The sequence below is a fragment of the Borostomias antarcticus genome (assembly GCF_949987555.1).
Source record: "Borostomias antarcticus genome assembly, chromosome: 15".
Taxonomy (NCBI): Eukaryota; Metazoa; Chordata; class Actinopteri; order Stomiiformes; family Stomiidae; genus Borostomias; species Borostomias antarcticus.
This window is the reverse complement of record NC_140248.1, coordinates 2,809,970-2,828,795: the sequence shown is the minus strand read 5'-3', so window position 1 is coordinate 2,828,795 and position 18,826 is coordinate 2,809,970. Positions and strand designations below refer to the sequence as shown.

The 18,826-nt window shown below is 43.5% G+C and overlaps 2 protein-coding genes across 2 annotated transcripts; one reads left to right on the top strand and one right to left on the bottom strand.

Moving 5' to 3' along the window:
* Positions 1-611: 611 nt before the first annotated feature.
* Positions 612-4,557, bottom strand: ska2 (spindle and kinetochore associated complex subunit 2). Its single transcript, XM_084450091.1, has 7 exons — positions 4,485-4,557; positions 2,585-2,674; positions 2,254-2,430; positions 2,051-2,125; positions 1,793-1,829; positions 1,283-1,418; positions 612-1,067 (listed from the first exon to the last, which is right to left on the bottom strand). The coding sequence occupies exons 1-7, from the start codon at positions 4,515-4,517 to the stop codon at positions 941-943; spliced, it is 675 nt and encodes a 224-aa protein (XP_084306217.1). The 5' UTR covers positions 4,518-4,557; the 3' UTR covers positions 612-940.
* Positions 4,558-5,805: 1,248 nt separating this feature from the next.
* Positions 5,806-14,527, top strand: mdh2 (malate dehydrogenase 2, NAD (mitochondrial)). Its single transcript, XM_084449992.1, has 9 exons — positions 5,806-5,955; positions 7,964-8,132; positions 8,310-8,393; positions 9,295-9,404; positions 11,264-11,389; positions 12,484-12,561; positions 12,885-12,984; positions 13,146-13,297; positions 13,974-14,527. The coding sequence occupies exons 1-9, from the start codon at positions 5,893-5,895 to the stop codon at positions 14,103-14,105; spliced, it is 1,014 nt and encodes a 337-aa protein (XP_084306118.1). The 5' UTR covers positions 5,806-5,892; the 3' UTR covers positions 14,106-14,527.
* The last annotated feature ends 4,299 nt before the right edge of the window (positions 14,528-18,826 follow it).

The following is an 18,826-nucleotide window of genomic DNA, read 5'->3' as shown; positions in this document are numbered from 1 at the left end:
ACAGGGCCTTTGGTGGTGTAGTGGGAAAGGAACCCAGACTGGAACAAATTACTTTATTTTTTAGAATGAGTAGTTAATAGTGTAGTAATGTATGTACAGTGTAGTGTAGATAGAGTAGTGATTGTGGACTAGATGTTGAATATTATTCCATTTTGTATTTAATCATGTTTTTTCTTATGTGATAGTGAGTGTTTAGATTTTTTTTAATAGTTAATTATGTTTATAGTTTAATAAATGTATCTATTCTTGAGGTTTTATATTAACCTACCCCTACTAAATGCACTCTGATATCCTAGGGAGAAAGACAGAGGGAGAGAGAGACCTTGCTGCTTTCTTATCTATGAATCACTGATTATTTTATCCACTTACACATTCAACAACTGCACACGCTGATCTAACAGGAGTCATTGCATCACTCGTCTGTATCACTTCCTCCTGCAACCTGCCCACACTGACATCACACCCAGGTCCTCTGACCTGCGTTCACACATGACCACCTGTCAAACACCACTACCAGTTACTCCACAGAGAAGCTCTTCCATGGTGCAAGTGGGTGATATTTATACTGAGGAGTGAGTTTAACCATTTCAACTCGGTTACACCAACAAAATGCATTCATGGGCGGAGGCCTGTGCTCTCTGAGCACCCTTTGTAATATAATAATCATTCGGAAAACCTTCAGTATCAAGTATCGAAGTTTGGTTTTTACAAAAAATAGTGCATCTTTAATTCGCAACATGGGGTTTCATTTCTGGCAGTGCCTTCCGCACAAATAGCATTTTTAAAACTTTCCACAAAGAATCTTCAATAAGGTTAAAATACCTAACACATGGATGAAGTAGGAGATGGGTGATGAATCCATCATTTTCACCACTTGGGCTACTGTCTGTGCAGTGGGGTCTAATCTCTTACAGTCTCTTGGCTGCATGTTCTTCTTGCCTCAGATGAGCAGGCGAACGTGCCCTTTCTTGTCCAGCTCAACGAGGGTGAGGTGCTCCAGCGTCTTTAGCTTGGCGTTGCTAACCTTCATGTTCAACTGCTTCATCTTCTGCAAGCTGACGGGACCACTGGAGAAAAAAGACAAGTTGAAATCTTAGGAAACCATAAAATCGCACTGAAAGCCACTTACCTGTGAATGACTACACACAAATTACACCTGACTTGTCTAGCCCAGTTATCTATTCAGCCTGAAAATGAGAAAATTCCTTCAACTGGTGTTATGACACAAATTGGGGTTTCTGTGCAAAGGGTTGTGTCTGGGCATGAATGTGACCTGTCAGACCTGTTCTTCGTGGTGGAGAAGTACTCGTGCAGCTGCTTGTAGAAGGCGTTCAGGTCGGCCAGCTTGACGTTGGAGCGTACACAGTGTGGAACTCCCTCCAATGTGGCTTCGCTCAGCTCGTCAAATTCACAGGAAGCTGTGGATAGGAGGACAGTCACTTTATCCTCAGTAAAAGTGTTCCAACTTCAGATGAATCATCATGACAATTTCCCAACATGTGAGCCTGATTTATACTGTAAGCTGTGCCTAAAAAAGCACGAATGCACACCGTGGGTACTCGTATCTGTGTAACAAACAAAACAAATACACACCACTGCATCTCATAGATACAAGTACATGTTATGGTGTCTAACCTACATTGTGTGTGTGCTTACATTGTGTACCCTTTGTACAGTTGGAGGGCCACTGCACAGAGGTCACTGGCTGGAGCAACTCCTCTGGTTGGAGTATATTTAGAGTGGATTTGTCACACATTTGAAGGGGTGAGGCCAAGGATTTGCTTTAACTTACACTGTGGCTCTTCTGGGACCTCTTTTGACACCGGTACCTGTGGGAACACAGACATTCATGGGTATGCTGTTCACACAAAGACTGACATACAGACCAGAATAGGTCTATTTTTGAAACAGAGCACTCCGTAATCCATAGTTAGACTGGGATTATAATGTTAGTATGAGCAGTGTGTGACAGATACAATCTAAAGCAGGCTAGATTATTTAGTGGAGGTATTTAGTTCCCACTCTGGTTCCTTTGAGAGGCCAGTCTTACCTCTGTTGGATCCTCATTGACGGTTAAACCAAGGAACTCCGCTGACACCTGTTCTGTTTCAGTGAATGGGGGAATCTACAATAAAACACAGTTCAGTATCCAGAGTAGTGTACACAAACTATCCTTTCGTCTTAAGTCACAATTTCAAATGGTCTTGGTCTGACATGGTGTGACGGACGTCTGTAGGGAACATGGCAGGCTACCTGTACGTCTGACGTCTGCTGTAACTGTTGCACCAGCTGCACGGTCGTGTTAAGGTGGGCCCTGATGGAGTCCACTGACTGCTTCTGCTCCGCTTCAATCTCCTGAACTTGTGCACACAGCGTTGCGTGCCTTGCTTTGATCGCGGACAAGTTCTCCAGCATTTTCACTGGGTTGTCCTGTGGTCATAGACACACAACACAAGTTGATATTATGTTAACGTCTCTGTAGAGGCAATACACGTTCTATGACTGCGTCACTGATGAGACTATATGGAGGAGCTGGGTTGGGGGGGGTTGAATGTGCCAGCGTCCAACATGTTCATACACTCACTTCTGCAAAACCATTCTCTCCCGTGTTGGTCATGAAGTCCAGCTTCAGACGTTTCTCCATGTACTCCAGGTCAGCCTCCGCTTTCTGGAACTGAAAAGACAGCCTGTTTAATGCATGGCACACATCGCCACTAATTTAACCCTTTGAAAGCAGCTCATTCATGGAAGAAAAGGTAATTACAGAGATCAGTCTCAACTGTCAACATGAACAAAAGTCCACTTTAGTCTCTTATGCCACAGGTATGTGCCTCCAGGGGTGCATGGTCCTGAGATGGGTGGAGTCTTGCTGTGGGCCATGCATTGTGCCATTAAGAGTCGTTTTAACCTAAACCCTGAAACCCTATAAGCAATATTGCACTACTCTGAACAAAGTGGACAGCAGAGACAATACTGATAGGGTTCCAGAAGTTAGGATCAATCCAGAGTCAAATTCAGTACACACATGACAATGACACATGAAAGCTTGTAAAGTTGATAATACTGAAATCTTGTAATCAAACTGACCTGAAATAATTCATTTTGGTATGTGTTGGAAGCCAATTAAAATGAAACAAACCGCAAACACAGCTTTTAAGGTCAAGTTTATTTAGGCTAGACCTGAAACTGGATTCGGCTAAATGAACTGGAGGTGGCCGCTGATGAGCACTTGTTTATTGGGATGACATACATTTTACAGATTCTCTGAAACAAACTTGCAAATTGTGACACTTGGATATAGACCGAACCATAGACTGAACCAGAGAATGGGTTTACATCTACCCCAAACCATAGACGGAACCAGAGAATGGGTTTACATCTACCCCAAACCATAGACGGAACCAGAGAATGGGTTTACATCTACCCCAAACCCTGCAGTTGTCTGTCAGTGGAGAGTGGATCCAAACCCTTTGGCCTTACAAATATTTAGCTGCATCCTTGTGTCCAGGCAGTGTGTTGCTGCTTTCAGACGCTTTGACAATACTATTGCACTGCTAGCTGTCCAATACAGTAGTGCAATGAAGTCAGAGCACCTGCTAACAGCATCTGGTTCATCATCATTTTAAACCTATCCTTTGGGAACAATCCCTGGCCAATGCCCTTTTAACATTGCACTGCTTTCATTGCAGGGTCACCAGTAGTACAATATAAAAGGGGCACTGGACAGACAGAAAACATTCTGGATTCCAAATGTTCCGAAGTGTTGTCAGTCAGTCCTGGGAAATGAAAATATAAACAGACCTGCAAAACTTGAGACACTGTTCTCTCTTCAATGGCTTTCATGCAACTGGGGTTCGATCAGGAGTGTAAGTTCATAATCTAGGTATGTTTTTAATACAGCTTTTGTGCTTGCATCCCCACTACCTGTGCATACTAGCTACTCGGTACCAGGGGCACGGATACGGCCTGTGTGTGTGTGTGTGTGTGTGTGTGTGTGTGTGTGTGTGTGTGTGTGTGTGTGTGTGTGTGTGTGTGTGTGTGTGTGTGGCGCAGGCTCTACTTGCTCTTCGTTACAGGCTAACCCTAGCTAGCAGCTAGCTAGCGAACCTCTCCTCTGCTAGTACTCGCTGTCCTCATTGTGAAACGTGTGGCTGGCTAACAACAACCTGGCGAAATAAACACGGATTATAGGCAACCAATACATAATATCTAGGGTCATTCGAAAGAGATGTTTGCCACTGAATGTGTGTGTGATTTTCCTCTTCTCCTGAAACGAATCACAGCGAGGAGAATGGCAGAAAAAAAGGGAATTGAGATCCAAGCGAGCTAAACGTTACGATCCCATTCTTCTGGACGCACAGATCATTTCCCTACAATGTCTTGTTAAAGGAGATCATATAAATGTATCTTATGTCCAACATTGTACATCTATACACACTGCTTTGTACACAAATATGGTTTAGTTAGCTAAAAACACATCTTACCATTGCCTCCAGCTTCTCAACCGCTGTCTCCATGTTGAATAGTTTACATTCCTCAGGCAGGCAGCACAGTCAATATATCACTGGTTCATGGAAAGGCTGCTCTGATTGGTCAGCTGTCACGGATAGTGGACGCGGATTGGTCGGTTCAGCGACCGCAGTGGGGGAGATGGTGAAATGGGCGTTGGGGAAAAAGGGGGGAGTTCATAAAATGGCGATGTGAACATTGGTTGGAGGACTAGTACATTTTTGCAGTTTATTGGTGGATACATGTTTTCTTTTTGTTAAGTTGTTTATTTACTCTGCAGAACGTCATGCAAAACAAATTAGTTTTTAATTGAATTAGTTGCATGAGGCAACTCATTTGTCACTATTCTTCTGGGAAGAATGTAGTTTGGTGTTGAATTATTGATTTTATGAATCAAAGTGTGCAAAATTGGATTTACTTTTTGACACTTTAAGAAATAATAATCTAGTGTCACGACTCATGAGTTCATGATATCTCACTTACTATCTACTTATCTACTGTAGTTGACTCGAACTAGACTAGTGGTAGGCTACATGTTTTCCATGCAGGGTGATAGTTGGAAATCATGTCATTTTGGTTTTGAGTACATTGTGGGTTTTTATTATAGTGACATTGTACTGTACAAACAAACAAAAAAAACATTAATTATCCAGTGAACATGTTCATCATATGATATATTGGAGATTTGAGTCTCACTCTCCATTGAAGTGCAGCATGACAATAATAACCTGTTGATAACATGACGAATGGTGTCCTCTATCTTCCCTGGACCTTCACAAAGGGCTGCCTGCTCAGGATGTCCCATGACAACAAGACAAGAGATGCTAAATAAAACTATTTATTCGGACAGGAACCATCATATTAGTCAAGGGTGAACCCAGAGTTAACCTGGCGATGAAACCCCAACCCAGTCGTGTATCATATCTATCGTGTATAGTGCATCTAAAAATGTGACCCAGTAAAATATCGAATCTACAATTGACAGGTTAGGGGACCAATGAGGTTGATCGTCGTGACCACGTGACCATCACAAGTCCAATCATAAAGAGGCACTTTTCTTACCTCGGCCAATCAGCGTGGGCTGTCCCTCGTAGTGAAGTCATCTAAAAATGGGAAGCCAGTAAAACATCGAATCTACAATTGACAGGTTAGGGGACCAATGAGGTTTATCGTCGTGACCACGTGACCATCACAAGTCCAATCATAAAACGGCACTTTTCTTACCTTAACCAATCAGCGTGGGCTGTCCCTCGTGGTGAAGTTGAGTTGAGGCTCGCGCAAGGTCTCGAGCGGGCACCGAGCTAGAGGGCGTTGGAGTCACTGAGGGGAAAGGACCAACGGCTTTTATTTGTGGTATAAAACCTGAGCCGTTACATTTTAAAAATGTTTTCCCGTGTAGCAAGACCTACAATCCGCCTGGCTCGGAGCCTGTCCACCACAACACAGGTAAAACGATTTAATCTGCCAACAATCACTTGGAAATGATGGCCAACGAGCTAACTAGCTAGCAAATGTAGTGCTAACGTGGTAACTTAGTTGGCTAGACTAAGTTGACTAGCTAAAGTTCGCTATCTTGCGTGGATTGTACGGCAGTACAGGATTCTAATATAAATATAATAATACCGGCACCACGAGTACCGGTAAATGGGCCTATACTACGTGGGTGTAACGTTGACATACTAGCTAAGGTTAGTGAAACGCAAATTGTCAGACATAGCGGTAAGCTAGCTAGTCATAGTGGTATATCGTTGGCATAGCTAACGTTAGGCTAATGTTAAGTTATTTACACAACTCAATAAATATAAAACGTCTCCGGTATTCCTGAGAAATCAAAGCCGAGTTCATCTCCTGATAAGATGGCTAACGTAGCTAGCTAGCTGACTTAGCCACGGTTTTCTGGAAGTCACGTCTACTGAAGCACTAAGGTCAACTTGAGCTCAGGAGCTAGGTAGCTAACTAGCTACAAAACGAAAGCTCACCTAACAGGTGCTCGCTGCTACTAATGGTGCGTTCGTTTATAACTGGGAGGTGCAAATTGCGACTTGCTAGGAATGATTAAATAAAACACCTCATGAACTCGCACTTCCTCGTCGTGAATTCGGATATGTTTCTCAGCCCCCAGTTGCTCGAATGCACTAGATATAACTAGATAACTGTGATATAATGGTATATAGATATAACTAGGTAACTGTGATATAATGGTATATAGATATAACTAGGTAACTGTGATATAATGGTATATAGATATAACTAGGTAACTGTGATATAATGGTATATAGATATAACTAGATAACTGTGATATAATGGTATATAGATATAACTAGGTAACTATGATATAATGGTATATAGATATAACTAGATAACTGTGATATAATGATATATAGATATAACTAGGTAACTGTGATATAATGGTATATAGATATAACTAGGTAGCTGTGATATAATGGTATATAGATATAACTAGGTCACTGTGATATAATGGTATATAGATATAACTAGGTCACTGTGATATAATGGTATATAGATATAACTAGGTCACTGTGATATAATGGTATATAGATATAACTAGGTCACTGTGATATAATGGTATATAGATATAACTAGGTCACTGTGATATAATGGTATATAGATATAACTAGGTCACTGTGATATAATGGTATATAGATATAACTAGGTAACTGTGATATAATGGTATATAGATATAACTAGGTAACTGTGATATAATGGTATTTAGATATAACTAGGTAACTGTGATATAATGGTATATAGATATAACTAGGTAACTGTGATATAATGGTATATAGATATAACTAGGTAACTGTGATATAATGGTATATAGATATAACTAGGTAACTGTGATATAATGGTATATAGATATAACTAGGTAACTGTGATATAATGGTATATAGCTCGAATGCACACAGGTCGGAGGTAGGTATTTTGCCACTTGCGACATTGCCACCTCCGACCACAAACGAACGCACCATTAATATCTCAAGCGTGTCATTCTCCTACCTCAATGTAGCTAGATTGTGAAACGGCTTGCTCCCTCGATTGGCTCAATGTGGGCAAGTTTAGTGAAAAGGGGGTAATGGTTAAAGCTGATTACTGGTAAGTGTTACAATTTTACGGCTCAATGAGCTTAGCTTCTATGTATGAACCCACAATGAAATCCAGGGAAGCAGGAGTAGTTGATTTAAACCTCACTGAGACATGATGTAGTCATGGGGTGGATCCAAAAATACTGTCCTGACCTTTCTGTGACGGGAAGGTTTAAGGCCTTCAGATATTCCCTATATTTGGTACAGTGTTCAATGATCTGTGTCCCACACAGGGTGGATTTTAAATGATTTAATCCCTCCCATCATCGAGGGTGTTTATTGACTAAATCCTGACAAGGAAGCCAGGGATTCCTAAGATTAGATGAATACTCAGCTAACATCTCTCTCCTCAGAACAATGCAAAGGTGGCAGTGCTGGGTGCATCCGGGGGCATCGGTCAGCCACTCTCTTTGCTGCTGAAGAACAGTCCTCTGATTGGTCAACTCTCCCTCTATGACATAGCCCACACCCCCGGAGTGGCTGCTGACCTTAGCCACATCGAGACCAGGGCCCAGGTCAAAGGTAATACATTAGCATTACTGCAACATGTATACAAAGCTGAATAGGCTAATGTTGGCTTCATTTCCGATGTACCTTTAGTTGTGAAGGCCCTCTGAGGGGTGTTCACCAGAGCTAGCTGTAAAACGAGCATGAGAATGTCAGGAAGACCCCCTTGAAGAGCCCTGCTTCCTCCGCCAGGTTACATGGGTCCTGACCAGTTGGATGCTGCGCTGCAAGGCTGTGACGTCGTCGTCATCCCCGCTGGGGTCCCAAGAAAACCTGGTGAGTTCTTACAAGCTCAGCTAATCTTAGTCTGGAGTTTTCACATTTGTTTTAATTTTACAGTGAAATTAATAAAAAAAAAATTGGTTCTCAGGCTATTTTTTAAATAACTTTATGGTTAAAGCTCAATGAGAACTTTTTTATGGTTCAATATTCATCTTTACTTGCTATTAAGTTCAAGTTCAAGGCTTTTATGGTCATGTGTATTATAAAATACAATGAAATGCACTGTGCCCGGCACTCTCAGACATCAAGACATAATTTAAGACAGTAAGACATTACAACATATTAGTTTATGAGTTGGCCTTAGCAAGACCCCAAAAATAATTTTCATGACATGAGACTGCATGAGACCCTGTGAATTTATTATTTTAGAATTTCGGCGTACTGGCTATTACACTGGCGGGAAATCTTGTGGTGGAAACGGAAGTGACACGTTTTGCGTGTCACAATATCAGGAATACAACAAATACTTCACCTGCGAAGCGAAATTTACATGCACATAAAAGAAAGAAGACCAGTATTTACCTGCATTGAAGTCATCCTTCCAGAAAGTAGCTACAATCTTCCAATCTAGTCTGCGCCACGCACGTTTATCATTTTTTCCCCATCATTACAGCGAGTGAGTGGGGGATTGTGGGAAGTGTGGTTCTTAAAACGCAGTGCCGATTTTCACAACCAGAGGGGCTGCCAAAGTGCCGAGTTATCTCGTATAGCTTTAAATTGTGTTAGCGATGTATTCAATGATGTATTATTCAAATCTGTGAACTTTGGGAACATTTAAGTATTCAGTCCAAATTTAAATTCAGTTGTTAGCAAATATGCCCTCTAGAATGTACCTTAAACTATTCTTTCATATATATTTACGACCCTGAAAGTTCTCTGTCTTTCAAACAAACAGGCATGACCCGTGATGATCTGTTTACCACCAACGCTACCATCGTGGCCACCCTGGCCGACGCTTGCGCCCGCAACTGCCCTGAGGCCATGATCTGCATCATCGCCAACCCTGTGAGCGTCTCTTCATTTCCCAGACACTTCGCTTCATAGATTAACTCACCTTCCTTAAGGTCAAGTGGTTGATACCTGCCATTTTGTGTCTTTGCCTAAACTATTTAAATTGGCTTTCAGGAGCTGTGTTAAGGTTTTAATCCAAAACTGAGATTATTTTTCAATATTTTATTAATATTGGGTTCAATCTTGACTTTTCTCCTTTGGCCCTAGTCAAGCGTAAATGCCAGTAAATATGGTAACATGTTTGACATTGTGGAATGAATTAATCAGATCATTGAAGAAATGAGTCCCAACTGTCCTTAATAATCAATAAGGAGAACTCGTGCACTGTAGACCATCAGTATGTCTGATCTATTTATTTTACATGCATGGAGAGCGAAAGAGCACAGGGATGACTAAGTTTCTCTCTGACTAGGACGGTCCCGGTCAGATGCATATATTAGACAAAATCAAAACCCCTGTTCATGATTGGAGCAAAGGGAATCAACAATAGTTAACAAGTCAGGAGATGATCTGGTTTTGGTTTCTTCAGAAGACAAAACAGAAACAAGGAGTACTCCATATGGCCCGTATGGAGCCCCCTGGTCATATGGCCCGTATGGAGCCCCCTGGTCATATGGCCCGTATGGAGCCCCCTGGTCATATGACCCGTATGGAGCCCCCTGGTCATATGGCCCGTATGGAGCCCCCTGGTCATATGGCCCGTATGGAGCCCCCTGGTCATATGGCCCGTATGGAGCCCCCTGGTCATATGGCCCGTATGGAGCCCCCTGGTCATATGGCCCGTGTGGAGCCCCCTGGTCATATGGCCCGTGTGGAGCCCCCTGGTCATATGGCCCGTGTGGAGCCCCCTGGTCATATGGCCCGTATGGAGCCCCCTGGTCATATGGCCCGTATGGAGCCCCCTGGTCATATGGCCCGTATGGAGCCCCCTGGTCATATGGCCCGTATGGAGCCCCCTGGTCATATGGCCCGTGTGGAGCCCCCTGGTCATATGGCCCGTGTGGAGCCCCCTGGTCATATGGCCCGTATGGAGCCCCCTGGTCATATGGCCCGTGTGGAGCCCCCTGGTCATATGGCCCGTGTGGAGCCCCCTGGTCATATGGCCCGTATGGAGCCCCCTGGTCATATGGCCCGTATGGAGCCCCCTGGTCATATGGCCCGTATGGAGCCCCCTGGTCATATGGCCCGTATGGAGCCCCCTGGTCATATGGCCCGTGTGGAGCCCCCTGGTCATATGGCCCGTGTGGAGCCCCCTGGTCATATGGCCCGTATGGAGCTCCCTGGTTATATGGCACGTATGGAGCCCCCTGGTCATATGGCCCGTATGGAGCCCCCTGGTCATATGGCCCGTATGGAGCCCCCTGGTTATATGGCCCGTATGGAGCCCCCTGGTCATATGGCCCGTATGGAGCCCCCTGGTCATATGGCCCGTATGGAGCCCCCTGGTCATATGGCCCGTATGGGGCCCCCTGGTCATATGGCCCGTGTGGAGCCCCCTGGTTATATGGCCCGTATGGAGCCCCCTGGTCATATGGCCCGTATGGAGCCCCCTGGTCATATGGCCCGTATGGAGCCCCCTGGTCATATGGCCCGTATGGAGCCCCCTGGTCATATGGCCCGTATGGAGCCCCCTGGTCATATGGCCCGTATGGAGCCCCCTGGTCAAAGACAGGAGTAGCTGGAGAAAAGACATCAGCTCACCCCTGACTGCTTTACAACCATAGGCAAAAACAATATACTTTATTTAAAAGCAAGCATAAGCAATATGTCATCTTTTAATGAAGCAAGCATACATAATTACATTTATTAGACTTCCACAACAGCTGAAACATTGTTTCTTTTCCCATTCAAAGGTCAACTCTACTATTCCCATTACATCAGAGGTCATGAAGAAGTATGGTGTCTACAACCCCAACAGAGTGTTTGGAGTCACAACACTGGACATCGTCAGAGCAAACGCCTTCGTTGCTGAGCTGAAGGTAATGTATTCATTTCTATATTCTTTATCAGGCTCTTAAACACTGTTCACACCTCCTATGTACACAGCTTTGTTGTCAAATAGAGAGTGAAGGGCACACCCTGATAGGCAGGTACTAGGACTGTCAAATAAATAGTCGGACTTTGACTTGTCTTCAAATTTGCGGAAAAAATGCATAATCGATCTTAAAATGTAGATTAGTAGGCTACCACATGCATACCTGCAAACTAGTCGCCTTTTGGCTACAATCGCCGTTTTTTTTGTCAGTTGGGTCATTCACATGAATCGTGCAGATCCGGGGAAGGGGGGGGGGTGACTGCGTTTGATGTTCAGGCTAGAATAAACCTTATTGGATAATATTAACTGGTTAGCTTGGCAAAGATATAAGTACAAACTTGGATGCTACAAGCTAAATGTTATAGAGTGGTGGGTCAATTCAATTCAGTATTTCGTATGCACTAAATGTCACCCATGTTAAGCGGGTATTACTTGAATCCTGTAAACAGATGGAGAGAAATAATAGTTCAGTTAGTGCTTGTTCTTGACAATAGGTGGTGAGCACCGCCTTGTGGTTAGAACTGGTAATGGCAGTTCCATTGTATGCATCATTTTCTTTTAATGATTTTGCAAAATTATATAATGCCAATAATCAAATATTTGATTTTCTAAGAATATTTAAGAGAGAAAGTGTAATCTAATTTCTGAGCTGAGTTGGTCTGCACTGTCCCTGGGTCGAGGCCCCCTGGAGGGGTCAAAGCTGGTGTTTTATAGCCTGTATTTAATAGCAAAAGTATTCAGATTGCGTATCATGGCAAAAAGAGAGGCACGCCTCCTGAAGGGAGGAAACGTTGTTCTCTGTCGTTTTGAAATTCATGTCAATGAAATTCAATGTGTACATGTATCTAATGCTTACTGCTACAGATGACGTGCATATATAGAGGTAGCTGTAGAGACACTTGCTCAGAGCTACAGATTATATGGCTGTAGTGTTTTTGTAAGGGCTTAATGGCTCATTCAAGCTATGAATTAGTTGCTCTTTGTGTCTACATTACTGTCAAAACAAGATGGATGACTGGCTGTTGTTTCACATTGCAGGGTCTTGACCCAGCACGCGTTAATGTCCCAGTGATTGGAGGTCACGCAGGAAAGACCATCATTCCTCTCATCTCACAGGTGAGAGACCAAGAAACCCCTCACAACTTTGAAAAAGCAAAGCTATCCCGACTGTTTATTTTATAGAACTGCTGCTGTTTCGTGGTAAAGACGCACATTACATAATAATGTTGCTCAGACTGACATGTCTCTGTGTTTTAGCCACAAAGTCTGGCCCCCTCTAGTGGTTTCAACATGTAGACAGATGTGTGGCTTGAAGGAAACCCGCATTCATGGTCAAATTCTGAACCAACAGAATATGGAACCAAAATCAAATCTGTTAATTTGTTCTACGCATTTCGAATCCTTTTTTTCTGCGGTTAATATCTAGCACCTCTCTCTAGTGCACACCCAAAGTGGAGTTCCCAGCTGACCAGCTGTCTGCTCTGACGGTCAGGATCCAAGATGCTGGCACTGAGGTGGTGAAAGCCAAGGCTGGAGCAGGTGAGGACTAAGTGTACTTCAGTGAAAACTTGCGTAACAGGTTGGTCTCCTGGGCTTAACAAGCTCTATCGATGCCTTTTAGTTAAAGCGAAGGCTTGGTTTGGTCTTAAATGCTATCAGTGTGTCTGGACTAGCTGTGAACAGGTTGATCTCTGTCACAGGCTCTGCCACTCTCTCCATGGCCTACGCTGGAGCCAGGTTCACCTTCTCTGTCCTGGATGCCATGAACGGCAAAGAGGGCGTGGTAGAGTGCGCGTATGTGAGGTCAGAAGAGACCGAATGCAAATATTTCTCCACACCTCTCCTCCTCGGGGTAAGTCCTGCACCAGCACCACCAACTCATTCAAATCATTTATGGGAGTGAAAGGACATGAATTACTGTGGAAAGTAGTTATTTAATGTAGTTGTATTCTTGTGTTCAATTCATCAGTACCCTGGTCAGGACTAGCCTGTAAGACAAGCTTCCTCTCAAAAAAATAAAAATCCCTTTTGCAAAACAGTCTGGCCGCCCACAACGATTACAGTGGGCAGGAGTACTTGCCTTGACAAACTCCTTCAGCCAATCAGCGTAACCAAATCCAAATCCAGCAAAAACATATTTTACTCCAAGAAACTCAGCTAGTGCATACTCTAGTTCTTCTTGAATTGCTGTTTATTGAGTCTTTTTCTGCAATAACAGCACTTATGGCCGTGTTTATTCTACTAACATTAACGTTGCCGCTCGTTGCTTCAGGAGACTCCATTAGCCTATTTTTTTTTTTCATCAACTACGGGACCCAATCAGGGGCTGCGTCTGCACTGGGAGCAGAACAGCAGTGATGACGCAGCCAGATTGGCCCGGTTACATTGTAATTTCTGGATGTGAATACCAAGAACTGTATTGCAAAAGGTTTTGCGAGGAAGTCTGTCTTCCAGGCTAGGTCAGTCTTTGAATGTAAAAATACGTCTTTAAATGTTAACCAAGAGGAACATGGTGTTGTCTTTTCCAGAAACAAGGTATTGAGAAGAACCTTGGGCTTGGCAAGCTGTCTGCTTTTGAGGAGAAGCTGGTGTCTGAAGCAGTTGGAGAACTGAAGGGCTCCATAAAGAAGGGGGAGGATTTTGTCGTCAACATGAAGTGAGCAGTGTTGAGCCTCGGTATCCGTGGTTATTTAGATTTCTTACTTCAATGGCACCAGGGCCTCTCCCAAACCCAATTCTCATCATGCCTGCTGATACAGTAGTGGTTTGTTACTGATCACAAATGTCAATAACTTCAATAAATGGTTTGGCCTAACCACTGTGCACTGGATCCATGAACATCTGAGAGTGTGACCTTGTGACATACAGCTATATATTTGAAGGGACACTATCATGCTTTTGTCCTTGTAGATGTTATTTAAACAAATCATATATTTTTCATCTTGATTTGTGTACAGCACTTTGAATGTTGGGTACCTCCATGTCACCGCATGGAATTGTTTGTGTACAATAGTGTTCTTGTTAATTTGTTCAAGAGTATGTCAGTTGTTTCCTTCAAACTATAAAGAAATCTTAACCCATACCCCTTTGTGTTTTGGTAAATGGACTGTACTTAAATAGCGCTTTTATCCAAGGTGCTTTACAATGAAGGCCTCTTTTTCACAGACAGTCACACACCAATGGTGGCAGCTGCCATGCAAGGTGCTAGCCTGCTCATTGGGAGCAGTTTGGGTTCAGTGCCTTTCCCAAGGACACTTCCACATGTGGACAGGAGGAGGGATTAGAACCGGCGACCCTATGATCACTGGACGACCCGCTCTACCACTGAACTACAGTGGCCCCTGCCCCTGTTTATATCAAAATTTAAATACAAATTTATTTCAGAGGAAAATGTATGTGCCAAATGTGAAGGCATTGTCAGGTCCCATTCATTTGAGTCAACCTTCATAGAGAACATACAGTAGTAGTTCATTGTCACATGACTCAATAATCAATGCTGCAGATTAATACTTTCATCCCAATATTTTAAAACGTCTAGTAATTTGAGAGAAAGCAGTAAACAAAACCCTTTCTTGGCTGCTTCTCTAGGTCATGAAATGGTTAAGAAGAATGTTTGGAATGAGCGCGCTACCTTGTAACCAAGGAGAAGCGCATAACTACTAAACATACTTGCAATAAACAAGACACCAGGCGGATTTCAAGTTGCAGATTTTGCTTTAGCCTCAAGTTTTGAATGATTATAGATCAAAATGGTAGGGTGCGAATGGGATTTCCTCTACCTTGGGTTTTATAATAGGCCTAACGGCTACGTGTCTTTGGCGAGGACAATCACAGCCAACAAACTGGTTTCAAGGATGCGGGATGTGACGGCAACAGTAGTGCGCTAGGCAACCACCAATGTTTTTGGGACAGAAATTTAATTTTTTTGCAACCGAATACTGTTAATTATACTGGAATAATTCTTATTCCAAGAAGTAAGATACATTGCACCTGTACGCTCAAAGCCTAACTGAAGACAAGCTGATTTATCACAATGTCCACCGGGATCCAGCACGCCACAAATCAAAGCATCAAACCTTTTAAGTCAAGCGAAGAGTACCTGTATGCCATGAAGGAGGATTTGGCTGAATGGCTGAGAGACTTGTATGACATTGAAATCGACGTGAACAACCTTTTAGAGACGCTAGAGACTGGCCATGTCCTCTGCTCACATGCGAATAATGTCACCCGAGTCGCGGGGGAGTTCAGTGAGAAGTTCGGGATGGTCCAGGTCCCGCTGCCAACCAAGGGGGTCACGTTTGTGAGTTCGGCCCAACCAGCCACTTTCCTGGCCAGGGACAACGTCTCGAATTTCATAAACTGGTGCCGAATGCAGATGAATATCAAAGGTAGGCCTATGTGTGTAGATAGAACTGTGGAAATAATTATGTTCAAGGAAATCTTAGGAGCAGCCATACGCTATCCCCAAAATTAAATTGAACTGTTTTTCACTGTTAGGGCAGGCTATTTAAACATACAAGAATAGGGAACTGGAAGGAATGCAATTTCAAGGGAACCCAGTAGGCTAGTGTGTGTCACCTACAGTATGGTGAACAGTAAGTAGCCTAGGGAGGGAGGCACGCATCACAGTTGTTGCATTTCAATCAATCAATCAATCAATCAATCAATCAAAGCTTTATTTGTATAGCGCATTTCATACCCAGAGCCAGAGGCAACACAATGTGCTTTACAGAGAACAAGGGAGGTGGGCATACGACCCACCTCTACATATTCCAGAGGGAAGCAAAAAAACAGTAATCACCCAGGGGTCAGATAAGTGAGCTGTAAAAATTCTTCCCTGACCCCTCTCAACAAGGCGATCGAGCAAGCTCCTGGAGTATGTTTGTCTACCAGATAAGAACATTTATAAAGCAATAAATTACATTTTCAGAGTAAGAGAAGCTAAAAAAAACATAGGAGAGGCAAATACTGGTGTGTGTTTGCTATGGCCCAGGCCTAAAGCCGGAAGTGGGCTAGTGTATGTCCGTGTGTACGTGTGTGTGTTAACTAAATGCTACAACATCCACAGCAGACACAGGGGTAACTATCGGACTCGGGGAGGTCTGCTGGTGACAGTGGGGCATCCACTGGACCTGGTTAGAAGATAGGAGGGAGAGAGAGAGGCACTAGGGAGAGGGAAGGCAGAACAAGGTTAGTAGCACACAGCCATAAAAGCAACACGGATATTAAAACAGGCAACCTGGAGCAAGCTACTACAACATCCACAGCTGACACAGGGGTATCAATCGAACTCAGGGTGGTTTTCGGGCAACAGTGGGGCATCCACTGGACCTGGTTAGAAGATAGGAGTGAGAGAGAGAGATAGGCACTAGGGGAGGCAGAAAACGGTTAGTAGCACGCTGAGCCATTGAAGCAACACAGATGTCAGAACAGAACAAGCCTGTTTCAGGGTAACCAGCTTCTGTACACTACTTGATATACATACAGTGCATAGCAGGATATAAACCAATGTATACAGAGGATTCACAGGTAGGTTTGAGGCTGCCTTTCTGTGTCTCAAGGTCCTGGCTAGTGATTGTAGGCTAGGTCGAAAAGGTACGTCTTGAGATCTCGCTTGAGGACCTCCGTTGTTTCGGCCCTTCTTAGGCACTCCGGCAGGAGGTTGGGGGCATAGAAACTAAAAGCTGCCTCTCTGTGTTTCTTGGTCCTGGCTTTTGGAACTGTTAAAAGTTCAGTACCTGAGGATCTGAGTGGTCTGTTGGTCATGTACCTGACAAACATGTCTGAAATGTATTCAGGCACGTGACTGTGGAGAGATTTATAGACTAGTAATAGTATTTTAAAGTCTATTCTAGAGTTGACAGGTAACCAGTGTAGTGACTTTAAGGCTGGTGTGATGTGTGCCCTTCGTCTAGTCTTTGTGAGGACTCGTGCTGCAGCATTCTGTATCATTTGTAGCTTAGAGATTGCTTTCTTTGGTAGGCCTGATAGTAGAGCATTGCAGTAGTCCAGCCTGCTTGTGATGAAAGCATGCATTAGTCTTTCGGTGTCAGCCTGAGAGAGAAAGGGTTGCACCATGGCAATGTTCCTTAAGTGGTAAAAAGATGTCTTTGTAATATTCTTGATGTGGTTTTCGAAATTAAGATCTGAGTAAGTATGACACCTAGGTTTTTAGCCTGGCATTTGGTGTCAATTTCCAGATTTTTTAAATGTGCAGATAGTTTCTCTCTTTCAGCTTTTTCTCCAATGATCAGTACTTCTGTTTTGTCCTGGTTTAGTTGGAGGAAATTATGTGACATCCATACATTTATATCCATAATACACTTGACAAGACAGTCAACCAAGCTGTAGTTACTGGGTGTTACAGAAATATAGAGTTGGGTATCATCTGCGTAGCTATGGTAGCTAATGGTGTGCCTCCTAATGACACTGCCAAGGGGCAGCATGTACAGGCTGAAGAGTAGGGGTCCTAGCATCGATCCTTGGGGCACCCCACAGGTCATAGGGATCTTTCCTGAACTATGGTGACCGAGGACATGGTATGGGATGGGATCCAGCAGGCATGTGGAGGGTTTGAGTTTGGATACTACTTCTCTCAGCATTTCTGTGTCCACCAGTGTAAACAAGCTCATGTGTCCATTACATGGAGGAAGAGGATCTGTGAACGGGATGCATAACCTTTCCTGGGTGATATTCCTCCTAATATTCAAGATCTTATCTCTGAAGTAAGCTGCAAATTCCTCACATTTGGAGGTAGAGAGCAGGTTATCTGGTGTTTTTACAGCGGGGTTTATTAGGCTATCAATTGTTGAGAAGAGCACTATTATTATTTCGGTTGATAGATATCAATTTTGAGAAGTGGTCTTTCCTTGAATTTCTTATTGCTTTATTAAAAGCAGAGAGATGTTCTTTGAGAATATCATGGTGGACCTGTAGCTTGGTCTTTCGCCACATACGCTCAGATCTTCTGCAGGTTCTCTTTAGTTGATTTGTTTCTTCATTTCGCCATGGAGCTTTCTGATTGGCTGTGAGAAAAAGGCTGGCTCGCCTGTCTAGTAGGCCTGAATAGTATATTTATTGGAACGGATATCAGGTTTTTCATATTGGATCCACCTGACTGTTTTCTTATGGTAATAGGGGTGCGGTGGGAAATAATACGCTGAATGGCATATTCAGGTAGGAAAAATTTGTTTATAGAAATATAAACGTCGCTATGCCAGGTCTCAGTGAGGGGCAGGGAGTCCAGGTCTATGGTGATGGAGCGCTGGTGAGATGGAGCTGGTGTAGCCTGAACCGTGGGTACAGGAGGTTTATGTTTAGCAGTAGGGTGGTTGAGACGGGCCGGACTCACCCTGTATCTCACCACTAGATGGAGCTCTTG

What these genes read in the sequence shown, in the direction of transcription:
- ska2 (XM_084450091.1), bottom strand. Translation starts at nt 4,517, where the DNA reads ATGGAGACAGCGGTTGAGAAGCTGGAGGCAATG. An exon ending in TTGAGAAGCTGGAGGCAATG is followed by an intron (nt 2,675 to 4,484) that starts GTAAGATGTGTT and finishes CTGTCTTTTCAG; the next exon opens with TTCCAGAAAGCGGAGGCTGA. An exon ending in GGTCCCAGAAGAGCCACAGT is followed by an intron (nt 1,419 to 1,792) that starts GTAAGTTAAAGC and finishes TCCTATCCACAG; the next exon opens with CTTCCTGTGAATTTGACGAG.
- mdh2 (XM_084449992.1), top strand. Translation starts at nt 5,893, where the DNA reads ATGTTTTCCCGTGTAGCAAGACCTACAATCCGCCTGGCTCGGAGCCTG. An exon ending in GCCTGTCCACCACAACACAG is followed by an intron (nt 5,956 to 7,963) that starts GTAAAACGATTT and finishes CTCTCTCCTCAG; the next exon opens with AACAATGCAAAGGTGGCAGT. An exon ending in GACCAGGGCCCAGGTCAAAG is followed by an intron (nt 8,133 to 8,309) that starts GTAATACATTAG and finishes TTCCTCCGCCAG; the next exon opens with GTTACATGGGTCCTGACCAG.